General features: G+C 42.8%; 1 protein-coding gene across 2 annotated transcripts in view; it reads right to left on the minus strand.

Annotated features, from left to right (window-relative positions):
* Positions 1-19,208, minus strand: part of SLC24A2 (solute carrier family 24 member 2) — a 253,575-nt gene that overhangs the window by 25,687 nt on the left and 208,680 nt on the right. For both annotated transcript variants that reach the window (XM_036261927.1, XM_036261926.1), the window contains 2 exons: positions 17,053-17,151; positions 14,546-14,664 (listed from right to left, as the gene is read on the minus strand). In XM_036261927.1, the coding sequence (XP_036117820.1) occupies positions 14,546-14,664; positions 17,053-17,151 (218 nt within the window). The remainder of the gene's footprint in view (positions 1-14,545; positions 14,665-17,052; positions 17,152-19,208) is intronic.

Below are 19,208 nucleotides of genomic sequence, written 5' to 3' on the forward strand. Positions count from 1 at the left end.
CCAGCCTCACTTGTTTCCATACCTTTTACGTCCTTTCCTGAGCTCTCTCAGAACCACTCACTCTATCCTTTCTCATCAGATGCACTTTTGCAAGCAGCCTCGAACCTTTGTGACTCGAAGTGGGGCAGACCCACAACTAAAACTCCTCAGAACTGTAATGGAATTTTGGGGATGATAGCTTCAGCAGAGATGGTGGGGCTGGAGATGTTATTCTAAGTGCCAACTTGTGACACATGGACACCCACCTTCTAGGATTCACTTATCAATACTGAAGGTTGGTATCTGGAGGTCAGACCACAGAACATCTACAGCTCAGAGAGAACAAACAGTTCCCGGAGTCAGAAGCATCTGCTGGGGGGCCTCTGATGCAATCGACTTATTTTAAATTTTATTTATCTAGTGAATGGGAGAAGTAGCAGCAGCCTGTCTGTGTCCTACTAGCATGAGAACTTGTTCAGCTTTTTCGTATGGGCATCTGCCACTGTCCCTACTCGTGCCTGGTACGGCTGCTTCGCCCCAGAATAAACACGGGATCTCCCGTGCGAGGCCTGAGCTGGACTCCTCACTCCAGAGCTTCTCTCTACAGCCAGAAAACCGTTTCCTGGAAGCAACCCGGTTTCTTATTCTTGTCTGTGAAGGGCACTGTGCAAGGTTTCAATGTGAGGCTGAGCCCACTTCAATGCCATCTTTTCTATCAGAGAATTAAAATGAAAACCCAGAGGCATCTGAAAATAGGCCATCTTCAAGCTCAGTTTTATTGATTGGTAATAACACCGCATCTCCAGTCAATGAGGAGTGATCTCAGGGGATAGCCTGGACCTGTCTGGATCTTAGCTCAGTTGGGGTTTGATTCAGGCTGGAAGTACAGTTTTTAGTTCCCTATCCCTCCACAAAAGGACCATGCACTTCAGCACTTAGGAGTGCCACCTCTTCTCATTGGGGAGCCCCTTCAGTTTGGCATGGAGCTGAATAAAATAAAGTGCCAGCACTTAAATATCTATATAAAATTAGAATTCATTTACTCTAAAACACTGGGCTCTGGTCAAGCCGGGTGAAGATGAAGACTTTAAGTGATTTTTATTTTCTTAAGGAAACATATTTGTTGTTGCTATTTCTATAACTTATATCTGTAGGAAAAAAATCTCCACATTGTTCAACAAAGATGCCCACACAAATGGCCAAATGTGACAAAGATTCCAGAGTACTGTTCACACTAGGAATCACCAGCAGGCCTGGGGGAGCTAAGAGTGGGAATAGAGAATCATAAACACATTTGCTGAGCCTAACAAATGAGGTTGGGTAGGTGCATCAAGAATATTAAAAATGTCAGAGTCAACAAAGTTTTTAAAAGGACACCAATAAGCTCTAGCCGGTTTGGCTCAGCAGTTAGAGTGTCAGCCTGCGGACCAATGAGTTGCGGGTTCGATTCCGGTCAAGGGCATGTACCTTGGTTGTGATTTGTCCCCGGCCCTGGTTGGGGTCATGCGGGAGGCAGCCACTTGATGTGTCCCTTTCATGTCAATGTTTCTCTTTCTCTCTCTTTTCCTCTCTCTCCCTCCCACTGTATTTGAACAAAAATGAAAAAAATGTCCTCTGGTGAGGATAAAAAAAAAAAAGACACTAATAAAACACGTGAAACTTCTAGATGATGTGTGAGGCATTCATCTACAGCGTGGGGTAGTAAGTCAGGCAACTGAAGGATGCACAGTGCCTGCTAGAGACCAGGGGATCAGTACATGTTCATTGTCTTCCCCTCTGCCATTACTCTCGTCTCTGTGACTAACCGGCTGTGGGACCTCAGGCAAATCAACGGAAATGCTGGAGCAGCCACAGAACACACACCATGTGTGATCTGTGGGCATCTGGTCCGGTGTACCTCATTGCCATTTCAGCTCCAGTAGGCCTTAAAAACCATGCCGTCGTGAGGCAGAGCTTCTGCTCTGGACTGCTTTAACGTGGGATTACCCTCCTGTCCAAGAACTTGTCATTCAGTTCACTGTATAGACAGCGACAGATCAGGATAGACAAGCTGCAACCATAGACCTCTGCAATCAGTTAGAGCAGGAGCTGTAGGCTTCAAAAGGAGTCCCAGAACTCCAGACTTGAAGAGCCCTGACTCACTGAGACTACTCCTTCGTTTGACACATGAGGACCCCGAGATGAGGTGATGTGCTGCAGGAAGCTCACAGTGCCAGGCTGGGTCCAAGTGACACCCCCTCTTCATTCTCAGCCCAAGGCTTCCCCGCTACTCTATGATACCCCTAGTCCTCAATCCTAAAAGTAGGTATGAAGAAAAAATAAGTAAAATGCTGCTTTATCATAAGAAAAAAGGTATAAATGTGCTTTATGCCCAATCACACCAGGCTTCCCAGCTTTATTTTATAATAAATGTAATTTATTAAACCAAAAATGCCAGCTATAGCAAATACTAAGCACTTAATTGACATGATTTTGCTTAATTTTCTTCAGCCTGGAACTAATTCTGGTAGTTTGGATGGTACAAATTTCTGTAAAAAGCTGATCAGAAACATCTGATTTTTTTCTTTTTTAAAATATGTTTTTATTGATTTTTTTTAGAGAGAGGAAGGGAGAGAGAAATATAAACACCAATATGAAAGAAGCATTGATCAGCTGCCTCCTGCACACTCCCTACTGGGGATTGAGCCTGCAACCCAGGCATGTGCCCTGACAGAGAATTGAGCCAGGACCTCTCAGTCTATGGGATAACGCTCAATCCATTGAGCCATACCAGCTGGGTGAAATATCTGATTCCTAGTTGCCCCTTTTGCCATGTGGGGACACCGTGAATATACTGCATCTATGAACCAGGAAGCAGGCCGTCACCTGACTTTTGATATTGGACCCGACAGTCTCCAGAACTATGAGAAATGAACTCTGTTGTTTATAAGCTCTGCAGTCTATGGCATTTTTGTTATAATATCCAGGGCAGCTTTGGAGAGGAAGCAGAAAGCGTATTATTTTTTTTTTAATTGAAGGGGGCATTGTAATGTCCTCTTTCCTCCTCTTTCTTCTTGGGTGATATCTCCAAGGAGCCAGGTACAAATGGAACCCACTGTATGGGAGAGCATAATTGCCAACAATACATCAGATGAAGGGCTAATTTCCAAAATATATAGAGTTCTCATACAACTCAACAAAAGAAAGACAAAGAACCCAATTTAAAAATGGGCAGAGGACCTAAATAGACATCTCTCCAAACAGGACATACAAATGGCTGAGACATATGAAAAAATGCTCAATGTCACTAATCATCAGAGAGATGCAAATTAAAACAACCATGAGGTATCACCTCACACCTGTCAGAATGGCCGCCATCAACAAATTATCAAACAACAAGCGCTGGTGAGGGTGTGGAGAAAAGGGGACTCTAGTACACTGCTGATGGGAATGCAGACTGGTGCAGCCACTATGGAAAACAATATGGTGTCACCTCAAAAAATTAAAAATGAACTGCCATTTGACCTAGTGATCCCAATTTTAGGAATATATCCTAAGAAGCCTGAAACACCAATCAGAAAGAATATATGTACCCAACTGTTCCTAGCAGCACTATTTACAATAGCTAAGATGTGGAAACAGCCTAAGTGTCCATTAGTAGACAAATGGATAAAAAAGCTGTGGTACATATACACAATGGAACACTATGCAGCTGTAACAAAGAAAGATCTCGTATCCTTTGAGACTACATGGAGGGACCTGAAGAGTATTATGCTAAGTGAAACAAGCCAATTAGAGAAAGACAAATATCATATGATCTCACTTATTTGTAGAACATAATGAACAAAACAAGCTGATGAATAAAATAGACCCAGAGACATAGAAGTAGGGCACAGACTGACAAACCTCAGAAGAAGGGGTGTGTGTGTTGGGGAGGAAAGAAATAAACCACAGAACTTATGTGCATGTATGAGTAACCATGGACATAGACAACAATGCTGGAGACAGGGCAGGGGCTCAGGAGGAGGGTATCAATGGGGGAAAAGCAGAAACATCTGTAACAAAAATAAATTAATAAAAAAATTAAAAAAAAGAAAAGAAATGTGAGTGCTGACAAGATATCAATGAATGTCAGGACTTCAAATATAGAGAAAGAAGAAAGAATTGTTCTTAGCATTTCTGTCCAGGAAAAAAGTGCAGAAATTTAGCCCTGGCTTGATGCAGAAGGAGGGGACAACCAAGTATACCAATGGCCAAAATGAGGCCTTGAGATTTATGTGTATTTCATTACTTGATGTCCCCCCTGATTCCCATAACCACGGATAATCCTATACCGGCTACCTCTAAAATGAATCTCAAGGGGAAACTGCAGAAGATGGATTACGCCCTTTCCAGTGATAAACTTTCCTGAGGCTAACTTTAGCGAGGACTGAAATAGGAGGTGGGTTATTTGCAGACTCCAGCATTCAGTGTCCAAAGGCCAATAGAACCTCAGCCGAAGAAGCAGAACAAAACAGCATCGTCTTTAAATGGGCTCTCCTCCTACCTCTGTTCTCTTTCATCACTGAAGCATTAAGAATACTGACTTTGACAGAGGTGGCAGGTTTTACTTTTCCAATTAGGTTTCCTTGAGAAATGGAGAAATGGTGTGTGGGCGGCTCCCGGGGAGAGAAGGAACCTGGCAGGGTGTTACCTAATGCAGGTATTGTTGGAGAAGCGATTTAAGACAAAGACCCGCTTCAGCTCCAGAATGTTCTTTTACAACATTAGTGCTGTGACAAAATTAACTGCAATAATCCATAAAAAGCACTTATGACACTGTTTGGCACATAGTAAACACAATAAAAGTTGGTGATTATTATTACGTTTCATAAATATTCAGGAAAATAATTTCTTCACAGATATCCACAAGAAGGTGGATTATGATACTTCCAGCAATAAAATTCTATAATTCAATTATTTGATGCGAACGTGGAAACAAGAATACTTTTGTTCCTTTATCTATCCACTCTATTTACTGAGCATTCATTGACTGTAGTGATGTTGACAATCTAATTTATTTTCCTGTTAGGTACAGTGAATAAATAACATGAAAGGGAAATTTCACAGCCCTAAGGAGAAAGTGCTGTTTTATTTCAGGAGGTAGATTGTAAGTAGACTTTCTATCAGAAACAAAACTTCCAAACAGATGGCGATACTCAAATATTGTGACACCTTGATTCTATGTTTTGTGCAGAGCTAAAAACAAGTCAAGTTGGAACCCTCAAAGGTAAATCACCAAAAATGTACAGTTACACTTTAATAGAGTGAAAGGTTCTAAAATCAACTATTGGCAAGTGAAAAGTGCCTCCCAAGACACATTCCAGAGTTCTTTCCACTCTGTAATCTTAAATGACACCAGTGCTTTAGTACAAAGGAAATAAGCTAAAAAGATAAATATTCATATGGTCGCTGAATTATTCTACCAGGGCTACCATAACAAAATACTGAATTTATCTTTTTTTTTTTTTTTTTTTTTTTGGTACGTGCCCCTAGTGGGAACTGAACCTGGGACTCTCTGGTCCTCAGGCTGATGCTCCAACCACTGAGCCAAACTGGCCAGGGCTTGTATTTATCTTTTTTAATGATCTCATTTTTGAATACTTTTTTGTCATTGAAATAAATTATTGGGTTCACTGCTGTAATTTATTTTAAAATGATCCACTTCCCCCTACTCATTCTTTATAGTGCCTTAGAAAAATCTCTTTATTTTTGTTCTCTTAGTTTTTGAATGTCTTTGCATTTGTATTTTTAACTAATATCCCTCATTCTCTCCACTCTGTTCTTATTGTCTATGTTTCTGTCACTTATCTTTTTCCAAGAGATTCGTCGAAAACAGGTAAGTCAAAAAGCATCTCTTTTTGGAAGGGAGCACCGCCCAAGACCATTGTCTTGCCTTCTGTGTGGACAAGCTAAACCAACAGAGCTAACATTTAAGTTACAGAGTTTTTAAAAAGTGATAAATCTCTGCTCGCCTAGTGGTAGAAAATAATTCACTCCTCTTCTATTACTGTTCTACGATTTGTTTTACATATAGATGGAAAAAAAAATCAAACATCAAGAATTTTGCATATTAAACACAAAATGATAAGGTTTTGCCTAAGCACTGGTAAACTTAATTTGCTTCTACATGACTTTGAATTGAAATCAAGGTCTCAGAATATCTACTTTGAGTGATGAAGCTGTCTGGACTTCAGTTTTCCCAGGAGCGGAGAAACCATTTATTATCATGGAAATGGCACTTGGAGATTCTGGTGAGATGCAATTGCTTTCCTTCACTTTGCATTTTACCCAAATAATTCTGAGGTGCGTCCCACTGACAAGATAGATTTCTTTCTGTATTGCTGTTGTAAATTGGTTTTCTCATAGTTTTCATGGGCTTCGTAAATCCTGCTGATACAAATCATAAAAATTTATCCAACATAAAAGCAACTGGAGAATCATAAAAAAAATTCAAAAATCATTCTCATCATTTTATTATCAATTAGATTAGAATTACTCATAGGAACAGTAATATTAATGTCAGTATTTTTTTTTTCCAGAGTGGTAATGGAGTTTTTTTTTTTTCCTTTTTATTAATAGTCAGTCAGCCCTTAATGTATCTTAGATGAATGATTAATAGACATTTTTCAAACTTTCAGAAAGCACAATGACAAATGGTATAATTAACAGTAAGATCCTTAGTGAATACATAATTCTTTGTCAATATTCAAGTTTAGGCAGGACCTTGAGTCGGATCTATATTTATTTTATTTTTAAATGTATTCACAAGGCCTCTGAGGCCTTTAAGTAGCTGGTAAATTCTGCCAGAATGTCAGATAGGGGAACCAAACCTTACCTTTTCCTCAAAAATCTATACATAGATTGAAAGAAAAAAAAAAATCCTATCTCCTCTAGACACGGAACCCATGTGCTAAGATTTGGTAGGTAAGACACTGTAATTTATGTTTTTGTTTTATAGTTTGTATTGGGTTTTCTCTGAAACTAATGAGTTTGTTTTCTAAAGCAATCCTAAATCTAACATGGTTTAGGCCTTGAAAAGTTAAGTGGGATGGAAAACCTTTGGATATGATTTTCTTTCACTGTTAGGCCTTGGCTTCTCTGCCCCCACACTGCCCCTGGGCCCTGGTAGTGTCACCCCACTTCCCACCAAAGCCTCCATTTCTTGGGTGTCAGAATCTCTTACTATGTTCCATGAGATTGAATCATCTCATTAATAAGGAGATATGTAGTCCTTGGTTGTTTTTCGGCTTTCAAAATGGTGGGCCTGGTTATTACACCTTAATCATTTAGAATAGATACTTGCTCTTTGAATCATAGGAGGGTTTGAAGTTTGCAAATTCTCTCTTAAAATTCACCACTGGTAGGAATGTAAACATTTCCTAACTAAAGGTGATATTTTAGAAAGAAAGAATCATATAGATTGTAGGTCCCATCTGCTTAGATAGTCTTGGAAATCCCTATAGGAGTTGACGTTTTTGACCAATGTTGATGATGAAGTCTCTCTAAGGAGCCCTAAAGTCAGGGCTGTAACTTCAAACAACAATAATCCAAAACAAACTGCAGGCCTTGATAAGGATGCTTTTTCGCTCAGAGATCCAAATTAATAGAAGAGAGGTATCTTTGTGCATTTTATTTTAGAGGAATCTAAAATCACAATCCCTTCCATCATCTCTCCTTACTCATCCTTTATGGGGTCACATAACACGCCCACATTTTCACCAGCGCTCTGAGGCTCTGTGACAGCAGACTCAAACGCTCTATTGAGGTTACGTGAAGACTGATGCTGGACTGAGGAGAAATAGTCAGGATGAGTTCCCGAAGGGACACAGGAAGTGCTGCATGTAATGTACTATTTAAGTTGCAAAGTGAGCAAATAAGAAAAAGCCTGACTTTCACACATATCTTTGTATCTATCTATCTATCTATCTATCTATCTATCTATCTATCTATCTATCTATCTCTGTATCATCTATCTATCATTATCATCTATCTAAATATCTAAATATCTATCTATGTTCACACTCACACACACACACACACACACACACACACACACACACACACACACCACACTCAGAAACGTATTTCTTTGTTCTAGGAATGTACTTTTCTTATATAAATTTGTTTGCCCACTGGGCAACTCTAACCAAAGCTAGGACGATTCTGATCTCCCTGAGGACAGAGAGAACTTTTAAAGACTAAATGAAATAAAAGCTGCAACACATAAAAAGCCATCTCAACCTGGCCAGTTTGGCTCAGTACTCAGAGCATCGGCCTGTGGGCTGACAGGTCTCTGGTTTGATTCCGGTCAAGGGCATATACCTGGGTTGCAGGTTTCATCCCTGGTCCTGGTTTGGGTCATGGAGGAGGCAATCAATTGATGTGTCTCTCTCACATCAGTGTCTCTCTCTCTATCTCCCTTCCCACCTTCCACTCTCTCTAAAATATTAATGGAAAAATATCCATGGGTGAGGATTAGCAACAACAAAGAAAGCCATCTCACAATACATAAAAATGTAGGATGCAAAAAATAAGGTAGCTTTTTGATTTCCAAATCTACAAACTTTGCAAGGCATTTCCCCTTCTCTCCTCTCCCTGAGAGTGTGTACTCAAAGGATTTGAGGGGGTGGCATGGAGGACCATAATGTGGCATGGAGGACAGTGACGCGACATCAAGGACCATGATGCAACAGGGCAGGCAGCCTCATGGAGCAAGCCGGCCATGCGCCATCACCTGGCTCTTGTCTAGACTGGCAGCATTGAAATGTAAGAAAAGGCTGGTTTCTGGGTGGGAGAGAATATTTCTTTGAATTGTCTTGAAACCTGGATAAATTCCCACCATTGAACATTTGGAAGGTTGGTACATTTTCAGTAGCAGCTCAAATCAGTTCCCTTTCCGTCAGAATCAATGATACTGTGTCAGCAGTCATTGGAAGAAGATAATTAGCACTAAGCCATTTAAGAAGTCAAATTATTTTCTTGGTTCCACAGAATATACATGTGAAGCAAAAATCTCCTGCCAAGGGGTGTCCTCATGAGAGAATATTTTAAAATGCTCTTCATTGCTGGTAGCAAGTCTATACTGAAGGAAAGCTCTCAGAGATGAGGTGTCAATTTAAAATTAGTTCACTTGTAAATAGGGTTTTTAAAACAGCAGGTTAATTACATGAAACAGACTCTCAGGAGAATCCCAGCAATGAGTGCGTGGTGCATGGGGCTCAGCACATCCAGAGTAAAGTCGGATGCACACCCCTCTGTTCGTGTAGTTCGATAAAAACACCGCTGGGAGAGAAAGAGAAATAAAACTACCACAACGGAAATGCGCCGAATCATTTCTGGGGAACTGGGCTCTGCATGGCCTGTGCAGTCCGACTTCACATACTTTTTCTTACTCTGGGGTCGTGTCCCTAACTTACCCTGTCACTCAATCCTCCCAGCTCAGAAACATCACCTGTCACTCCTTTTCTTGTTCACTCTCTATACCCAATTTATTATCAAATCTTCTCAATTCAGCCTCAGAAACAGATCTAAATCCAGCCACCGCCATCCATGCTGCAGCCATTGTCATCTGGGCCTCCATAGCCATTTAAAAAAGTTTTACTAAGTGTGCCTCATAATAGCAAAATCCTATGCAATGCTTACGGAGTGCCAAGAACAGTTAAGAGCCTTTTATTCTCACAACAATGATATGAAGTAGGTCCTGCTATTATCCTTGTCTCACAGAGAGGAAAGTGGAGAACAGAGAGGCTCAGTAACTTGTCCAAAGTCACCCAGCTGGCAAGTAGCATATCTGGAATTTGAATTCATGTGGTCTGTCTCCAGTCTCTGCTCTTAAACCACTAAAGCATACTGCTTCTATTTTAATTTAGTCCACTATTGTTTATGTCGTTGTATTTTTTTTTTTTTAATCCTCACCTGACGATGTTTTTCCATTTTTGTTCAGATAGAGTGGGAGGGAAAGAGAGGAAGAGAGGGAGAGAGAGAGAAACATTGATATGAAAAAGACACATCAACTGGTTGCCTCCTACACGACCCCAACCAGGGGGCAGGGACAAACCAGAGGTATGTGCCCTTGGCTGGAATCGAACCCGTGACTCATTGGTCCGTGGGCCAATGCTCTAACTGCTGAGCCAAACCAGCCAGGGCTCTGTTGTATTTTTTAAATAGGTAATACAGTTAGCTGGTTCAAAATTCAAAAGCTACAGAAGGGTGCATACTGAAAAGCCTTCCTCTCACAGTTCCTCACCACCCAGGCCCGTTCTGGAGCTAATCGCATGACCAGTTTCTTCCGTAGCATCCCAAGTAAATGCTTATGCTATTTCCCACCTTTCCTCCTCTCACGTAGATATAGTACACTGGATGTAATTTGACATACTGCTTTTCCACTAAACAGCGTATTTTGAAGGAAATTCCATATCAGTACATGAAGAGTACCCTCACCTACCCCGCCTTTTTTTGAAAGAATGCAGATGGTCTAAACTAGGGGTGGGCAAACTTTTTCTATAAAGGTCCAGATAGTACATATTTTAGGCTTTGTGATCCATATGGTCTCTGTCATATATGCTGCTTAAAAAAAAAACAAAAAACCTTTCAAGATGTACAAACATTCTTGTCTCATGGATTGTACAGAAACAGGCCACAGGCCAGATTGGGCCACGGACCATAGATTGCTGACCCTTGACCCACCAGGCTCTTACCTCACCACCTGTATCCAGTCTTCTTCCTTTCTGGCCCCTTCTTGGCCATTCTGAAAGGGCCAGCTTCCTACTGTACAAGTCTGGGGCTGCCACTGCTCCCCGCTCCCGACGGGGGAAGTTCAGACTGCTTGGTAGTGCCGCCTACAGTGCCCTTCACAGTCATACTTCTCACCACGTGTCCACTGCACTGTTCGTGCCACCATCAGCTCCGCTCCTGCAGTGACCTCTTTGCTGTATTCTTGTTACACAACCTCTTGCCCCCAAATCCCATCCCACACAGCCCGAGGGGTCTTTTACAAGCGCAGATCACATCTGGGAACCTCCAATGGCTTGTTGCTGTCCGAGAAGGAAGTCAACTTCCTTAGCATAGTCTACAAGGTGGTCCAGTTCTGCTTGGCCCTCCCGTCCAGCCTCACTGCCACCCTCCTCACTCCCCTGCTCTGTACTCTCCAGCCACGCCGAGTTTTCTGTTCTGCAAATGAGCCGAGCTCATTTCTGCCTCTGTGGGTGCTGTTCCCTTGGCTGGCTCCTTGGAGTTCAGCCCCAGTTCAAACCCCACTGCTTAGTGTAGTGTCCCGTCATCTCCCAAGCTCAGGAGCCGTTCCAGTTGCCCTCGATCGCACGATCATGCTTTGTTTTCTTCATGGTCCTTATGGCCATCCACATTACGTCGTGGTTTGTCATCGCAGTTTCTCGGTTCTGCTAGAACATGTGAGCTTCCCCAGTGCCCTAGCATACCAACTGACATATATTAATTAGATGAACACTAAAACTTTTTGATTGAACAGTTGAAGAATTTCAGCCCAATTTACCTTCCCTGGTGGGCCTCTCCTCACTCTCCACCTTATACTTCCAGTCCGCTGGCCTTCTCCCCAGTCACTGAACACGGATTTCTCTCTTAAGGTTTTATACCTTTACACATATTGTCATTTTGGTCATCTCTTCTTTCTCTGAGAGACAAACTCCTACTCGTCCATCAATACCCAGCTCAAATGTTACCTCTTCTACAAAGCACTTATACTTTCCTCCCAGAGCAATATGTACAAACACTGGGCCATAATCATTTAGGTACCACAAATGTTTACTTATTTACTTATTACACCCTGACTACCCTCAAGCTTTATATATATATATATATTTCTTTTTTCTTTAATATTTATTTTGCCTACACTGAGTTCTTTCGGGGCAGGGGCAGGGATACCTTACCTTTAATGGTGTTTATGTGTAAGTATAAACACATAATATAAATAGAAGCACTTAGTTCTGTGCTGAGGACTTTATGTACATTATCTCATCTAACTTTCCTGATAACCCTAACGAGGCAGGTACTATTATCATCTGCACTTTGCAGATGAGGAGACGAAAGTGAGGTTAGGTAACTTGTCCCTGGCGGATCTGGAATTCACTCGCAGGTTGTTCTGCGGCCACTGGCAGGTGGCTGTTTGAAGGTCTGTTCGTTCTTGACCTCTCAGCATGTCAGGGTAGTGCACGGATCTGTCCAATTTCCCTGTGTGGGACCTGGGGGCCATAGCTTTGCTCAGAGAGGAATCAGTTGGTACTTTCTCACTCCCCTGGAGCAAGGTGCTCCCTGGTGGGGGACACAGATGTCCCTCTGTCAGCCAAATGGAGAGGCACAGCAACCAGGATGCCCTCCACATACCTGTGACTGTGTCATCCCCAAGGGCAACCAGATGTCCTTGGGGCTGTCTCCTGCTGCCACATGCTGCTTGTCCATGTGGACCTAAGCCGCTCTGCCAGCTCACCCTCGCGCTAATGCGGAGACCACAGGGCTCTGGGCGGGAGAGCTCAGAAGGCAGAGGAGACAAGGGCAGAAAGAGCTGCCGTTTCCTTATCTTTTCCTTTAGTTATTTATTTTTTCCAGCTTTCCTGAGGTATAATTGACAAATAAAGTCCTCTTATTAAGGCGTACTACGCGATGACTTGATATGAGTGTACATTGTGAAAAGCACAGCAAAAGAAACAATCAACAACATGAAAAGTCAACCTTTCACGGGAGAACATATTTGAAAGCTGAATTATTTTAAAGGAGTTAATGAATGAATAAATAAAGCACACCAGATAATAAATTTTTTTTTTTTTTTATCCTCACCCGAGGACATTTTTGCATTTTTTGTTCAGACAGAGCGGGAGGGAGAGAAAGGAAGAGAGAGAGAGAGAAACATCGATGTGAAGGGACACATCGAGTGTTTGCCACCCGCACGACCAACCAGGGCCGGGGACAAACTGCAACCGAGGTACGTGCCCTTAGCGGGAACCGAACCCGGGTCTCTCTGTACCGCAGGCCAACGCTCTAACCGCTGAGCCAAACCGGCCAGGGCCCAGATAATAAATTTTAAAAAACTCCAAAATATAGGGAATGCTTACAATTCAATAGCAAACAAACAAAAAATCCAAAAAACAAAAAACAATAACTCCCGATTAAAAAATATGAACAAAGGACCCATACAGATGTCTTTCCAAAGAAGATATACAAATGACCAAAAGGTATATGAAAAGTGCTCAATGTCTGTATTCTTTGTTTTAGGGAAAGAAACTTTCTTGACATTACATTTTCCCTAGGAAGTGCAGACCCCCCTTCTGCAGAGCGTATCCGGGGATACAGAGGAGCAGAGTACTCTAGTCTGGCTTCTCTTTGAGGGCACTGTATGACTTTTCAGTCCATTGGGAAAATTCTGGGTAGAGAAGTGGGTCTCAAACAATAGGATAGTGCTACTCAAAGTGTGGTCCTCGGACTAGCAACACCAGAATCACCTGGGACCTCGTTAGAATGGCAGACTCTGGGCCCCACTCCAGGTCTGACAGATGTGAATTTTAACACGATCTCCCAGGAAATTCATAAGCATATTAAAGTTTGAGAAACATGCACCTAGGGTGCCTGATTCAAATGCAAGTTTGGCACTCTATGCCTTAAAATCCTGACTCACTTGATGAGGATAAGATCCAGAAATCTAACAAGTATCACCTACTTTTTCTTTCTGCCTATTTTTTGAGCAATTAAGTCACAGAGGCAGAGTTGCACGGTGGAAACAGTATAGGTGTTCTATTTGGACAGTCCTGAGGTCAGATCTCAGCTCATTGCCTCCAAGCGAGGTAATCCTGATAGACGACTTCAACTTGCTAAGCTTCAGCTTTCTCAAATATAAAGTGGAGAAACTAAATGACTATAGCTTTGGCTGTGAGATTTGAAGGCGGTAACACATATAGAGTGCTGAGCACCAAATCTATGGCACATAGTACGTGTAAATGTTAAGTATTAGAACTACTAGGTCAGACAGCTATCCACTGCTGCACCCGATGGTGGATCGGGTCAGACAATATCGATTAATTTTAGCCCCAGGGACCGGGCAGGCCAAACGGAGCTCACTGAGGTGTGATGGCTGTGGTTTCTCTGTCACTTAATCCTGACCTTAAAGACACAGGGAAAGGATTAGGCCACAGCAGCTACTAAGCTTTACCATGCATTATGAATCACCTGGGAAGCAAATTTAAAAATGCTTATTCCTGGGTGCGGCTTCCCAGAGATTCTGTTTCAACAGGTCTGCGGTGTGGCCCAGGGATCTGAATTTTTGAGTCTTCCCACCTCACCCTGAGAAATGGTAGTTTAGAGAATAAGCGTGTTAGTTCAGTAAGTGGAGAGCGTGATGCTTGTGGGCCCTGGGCTGGCCCTGGGAAGCTCACACACAGGTAAGTAAGACTCGGCCTGTGTCCTCCCTGCTGGGAGTTGGGGCTCCCAGGGAGAATGTAGGCTCGTTCTGCCCTGCTCTGCTATGATATCAAAATAAACCAGCGGCCCAGAAAAGCAATGAAGAGAAAAAAAAAAGCCATACCTGGGCTTCCACAGTTTCGATGCTGTGGGAGAGACTTCCATTTTGTACAGGTTCTGAGACATCGCTGGATGGCGTCATTTCGACTTCCGTGCTGGTGCTGTTGGGGAGCTCGATTTTCTCTGTGATGTAATTTGGACACACACACAAAGCAACTGGAGTCAATGGGGGTAAGAACCACACTGGAAAGAACATTCTGAAATGCTGGCCCAGGGAGGTGCTGGCGGGGTCTGAGGGGTGGAGGCTGGGGTTGCACCGGATGGAAACAGGGCTGTACCACCTTCCCTGCGCTTCCAGCACACGCAGCCCCCTGCTCCCTGAAGGGCTCCAGGTGAGGGTTCAGGCACCATGACTTCAGTGGGAAGAAAGGGAAACGCTTCCTAGACCCTCTGGCTGTGCTGAGTCAAGCACTGGGTTTCAGGAGACAAGGACGCCATGTGGTCAGCGTCAGGGTCGCCGGGAGTACCAGGGTGCTCATCAGTGTCAGACCTGAGCAGTATCAGGCTGTTCACAGAGCATCAAACTGCTTTCACCTCTAGCAGCTTCCGAAGAACTAAACATTCCCCTCACTGGTAAAATAACACACAAAATAATTTGAGTCACACAGAAATCGTTGGATTTGAAGTGGCCAACGTTTGGAAATCAAAGGGAAGTGTTAATTCTTTTATGTATTTAGTTGTGAAATACAGAGGCATAAAAATATTTATATATGGAAAGCCACTGACACTTATATTTACTTGATCTTTTGTGTTCTCATTAGTGACAGTGATGTACGTGATGTTTTGCTGTGTGTGGCTACGCCAGTTTATCCTAGCATGCTTGGCTCAGTTATTGAAACTAAAAAAGTACTAAGTATGGGGGAATATAAAAACTGCTTTGGGGAGTCTAATCGGCCGAAGTAATACAACTTTAGGATCAGCCTGCAATGGCCAAACTTGAGCCTAGCAACACAGGATACTGGAAACCAAAATAGAGTTAAGATGTCCAAGAAAAGTCAAGACTGGTTAAGAAACAACTTCCCAGGCATAATATCTAGTGCAGTATGCACGTCTTAGCTTGTGATGTGCTTTTACATGGCAGGTTGAGGTCTCATCACCAAAGAACATGTGAAAATAAACCTTGAACTCACTTGGAAAAGGTTTTGGACATATTCTATTTTTTTTTAGATACAAAGTTGTTCAGAGACCTCGTCTGCATGGGACGCATCCTTGGATTTATGTGTCCTACCTCCTCATGAAGGGTTAAATCCAAGTCCAAGGTCATCCAGTCATTAGGAGGAGGACTGGGACTGAACCCAGGCATCTAGGTCCCTGTACTCCAAGCTGCCTCATCCCACAAGAATTCCATAAACATCAACAAGTGGTGCAGAAAAATAACTTGTGTAAATTAATGTAAATATCACAAACAAAACTCGGCCTATGCAATTAGACTTTTGTGGTGTGGTTTTGCATTTTACAATATAAAAGCAAGACATGCTCATTCCAAAAAATTAGTCCAAGTTCACAGAAGCATAAAGAAGCAGAGAAAAAAGATATAATTCATAATCCCAATCCCAATAAATATTGTTCTTATTTTAGTGTATGTCCTTTCAGGTTTCTTTTTTTTTTTTCCATACCCAATAGAATCTTGACTGTTTCTTGGTCAAAGATTTTCCCTGAGCTGGAAGTCAGGGTTACAGGAAAGGCAGAAACTCTTCTAAGGAGTGGCATGTAGTTTGAATGCAACACTGTTTAATTCTGCCTTCAGATAATTTTAGTATCTTGGGCAATAGCATCATTTATAGCATAGATCCAGATTAGGTTAAATTTAGTTTGAATTTAGAATTAGAAAGTTATATTATAGTTACAAACAGGAGGAGGAACATCATGTTCCAAGTTAAAATAAGATGGCTGAATGTCCCGATCTAGTCACACGGGAGCTCAGAAAAAGTCAGCCAGAAAAGACCTGGGCTAGTATTGCTGAAGTCTTCAGAAAGGGGAGGCTGTGTCACCTGGCACGGAACCTGCCACTCAGGTCAGGAGCCACCAAGCGAATCATCTGGACATTCAGTGGGTGTGCTGTAAGCAATGTCACAGGTATCAACTTTGGTCACCAGGCAAGACTTTCAGAAGAGGTCCTGTTTCACCTTTTGTTAAACAGTAAATGAAGAGTGTGTGTGTGTGTGTGTGTGTGTGTGTGTGTGTGTGTTCGTGTCCCCTCTTTACATAGAATCCCTAAAGTAAAGTAATTTTCTAATCATCAAGGGAGATGCCTGGTTTAGGAACTGGTTTTATTTCAGGTTCTTCACAGACTCATTCTACTCTCCTTGGGTTCCCCGAGGGTAGGTGGCGCACAGTGTCTACCCGTGGCCTGTACCCACCAGGGGGAGTGGACGCCTCCTGACACGCAGGAGAGGGCTGAGCTGCGGGGTTCTGTGTCTGCACTGAGTCGGGGTGCCCACACGGGGTCCTGCTCTCCGCTCCCCTCACGCACTCCAGGGGAGTTTCCGGACCAAGTCTCCCTGGACTCACCCATGTGATTGGCAGCCCCATTCTGCCTCTCATTCTCATCCACCTGGCATTTCTTCTTGGCAATCTTGTGGAGAATGGAAGCCTTTTCTCTGAACCTCCCTGAAGCAAAAGAAAGTGGTGGGAAGGAAACAGGATGAGGAGGAAAGTCAAGGGAAGTCTGTGGCGAACGGCGAAGCAGTGGCCACGCGGGCTCGCACTCCCCTCACGCAGCTGTGACGCTCCTTTCTGTCCAGTCCAAGTGCCCAGTGCCCTGCACGAAGGGCACTTTCTCACCTTTGTGGATTCCTCAGCTCACTCCTCCATTTGAGAATCTCAAGCTGCCGAACTATAGACAAAAGGTTTAACTTGGACCTCTTCCCTTTCTCCCAATTGCTTACAAAATAGTAAATGAAAGCACCAATCACCAAAGCTGCCCCTGCAGCTGAGATCCCAAACAAGTCCAAAGACAGAGCGGCCCTGGAGGCATGGCCCGCCTCTGGGGTTAAATGCTCATCCCAGAACTAGCTTTTGACCATGGGAAGCCATGCCCAGGGATCCTTTGATTTGAATTTGGTTTTCAAATATGTATCATAATGAACATTGCAGTATCTAAACGAGTCAGGAGCAGGCATCCAAGTTTCCAAACTAGCTGAGTCAGCTACAATGAGAACATCAGGGAGGCAACTGATTTCATTTGGGGGGATTTGGAGCGAAGAATGATCAACCGAACATAGCAAGTAACCTCTGTTGATGACGGGATGCTTAGAGGAAGGTGCTGGAAACAAAATGTTTCTCAAAGTATTCATTTTAAACAGGTGTACCACAAGCATAATACTTCATTTCTTTTCCATTATTGACATAATTAATGGGTAAGTGCATGCAACAAGCAGAGAAAACAAAAAGCATGCTAAAGTATAGAGATTAGTGAACCATAATACATTTTTCTTCTTTAACCCTGGACCATGCTCCCACCGTGACATTCAAGGTACAGAGGAGTTTCATTTTAAACTAACTGATTATTGGCTGATTCAGATACAACGTGTCCCTGAAAACATCACAACCCCTCCAGTTTTCCCACTAGGTATCTGCTGGGGGTTAGCTTCTCTAGCAGCATATTAACAAGGGATCTCATTCTACTTTTCCAGTTAGACCAAAACCAAGCCAAACTGAACCCAAAATGTTTCTCTGGTAGAGTCTTTCCTGGGATGGAAAGTTGGCAGCCACCCCCCCCCCCCCATGGGTAGAAATCAGGGGGTTTGGTCATAGTGGTGACTTGTGTGATTGGTTGAGAGTGACAGAAGCTGTAAAAGAGAGTGAGTTCAGTTGCTCCCAATGATGAAAATGACAGGGACAGAGCCCTTTCTGCTCACAGGCTCCACTAATCACAGTCCTGGAGGCCTTGACACCACAAAGGCAGCCTTCAGGATGTAAGGACCTTAGTCTAGGTAACGAATGTGCTCCAGGGGGCGCACTCTCAAAGGAAGTAGGAAGGACAACCTTACACGGAGAAAAGTAGGTCAGCGTGTGGCTTGGGCTTCATGAGCAACGAGAAAGAAGGATGAGGTGATGGGAGCGATGTCCACCCTTAGGGATGCTGAAGGTCGGCATTGGGTTTACCATGCTGAAAAGTGTTCCGAATTCAGCTGTTTCTATTTAATCTCTAAGGGAAACTCCAGGAAGAAAAAGGAAAAGAACATAAAGTCTGGGGACTTGAAAAAGAAGGTCAAAGGTAACAAGAAGGGAAAGAAAAAGGAGAGAAAGATTTAAGAATTCAGGGAAGGAGGGGCTGGGGGCTGTGACAGTCTGGAGGTTTGCCCAGGATGCAGGGATGCAAGATGCTTTCCTGACTTAAGCCCAAAGAGGGGTACTTCTTGTAGAAGAAAACTCCAAGAAGTCCTCTGAAAAAACCTGGAAGAGAAAGAAGTCCTGAAACTTTATAGGACAAGGACATGATGCTTCTACTAATAAAACTGTTCTATGGTCTCAGGGTCATTTCTTGAACTTGGAACATTCAGCAACATTATGAAATAAAGACAATCAATAATTGCTATTTAAAAATTATATATAAAATAATAATAAAGCAACAAAGCATTCAAAAGCGAAAACAAATAAGCTTGTGGAAATAAAACCTGAAATAACCCACTCCAAGTAATGCCCCAAAGTCATGAATCATGGTA

The sequence above is a fragment of the Molossus molossus genome, unplaced genomic scaffold, assembly GCF_014108415.1.
Source record: "Molossus molossus isolate mMolMol1 unplaced genomic scaffold, mMolMol1.p scaffold_m16_p_14, whole genome shotgun sequence".
Taxonomy (NCBI): domain Eukaryota; kingdom Metazoa; phylum Chordata; class Mammalia; order Chiroptera; family Molossidae; genus Molossus; species Molossus molossus.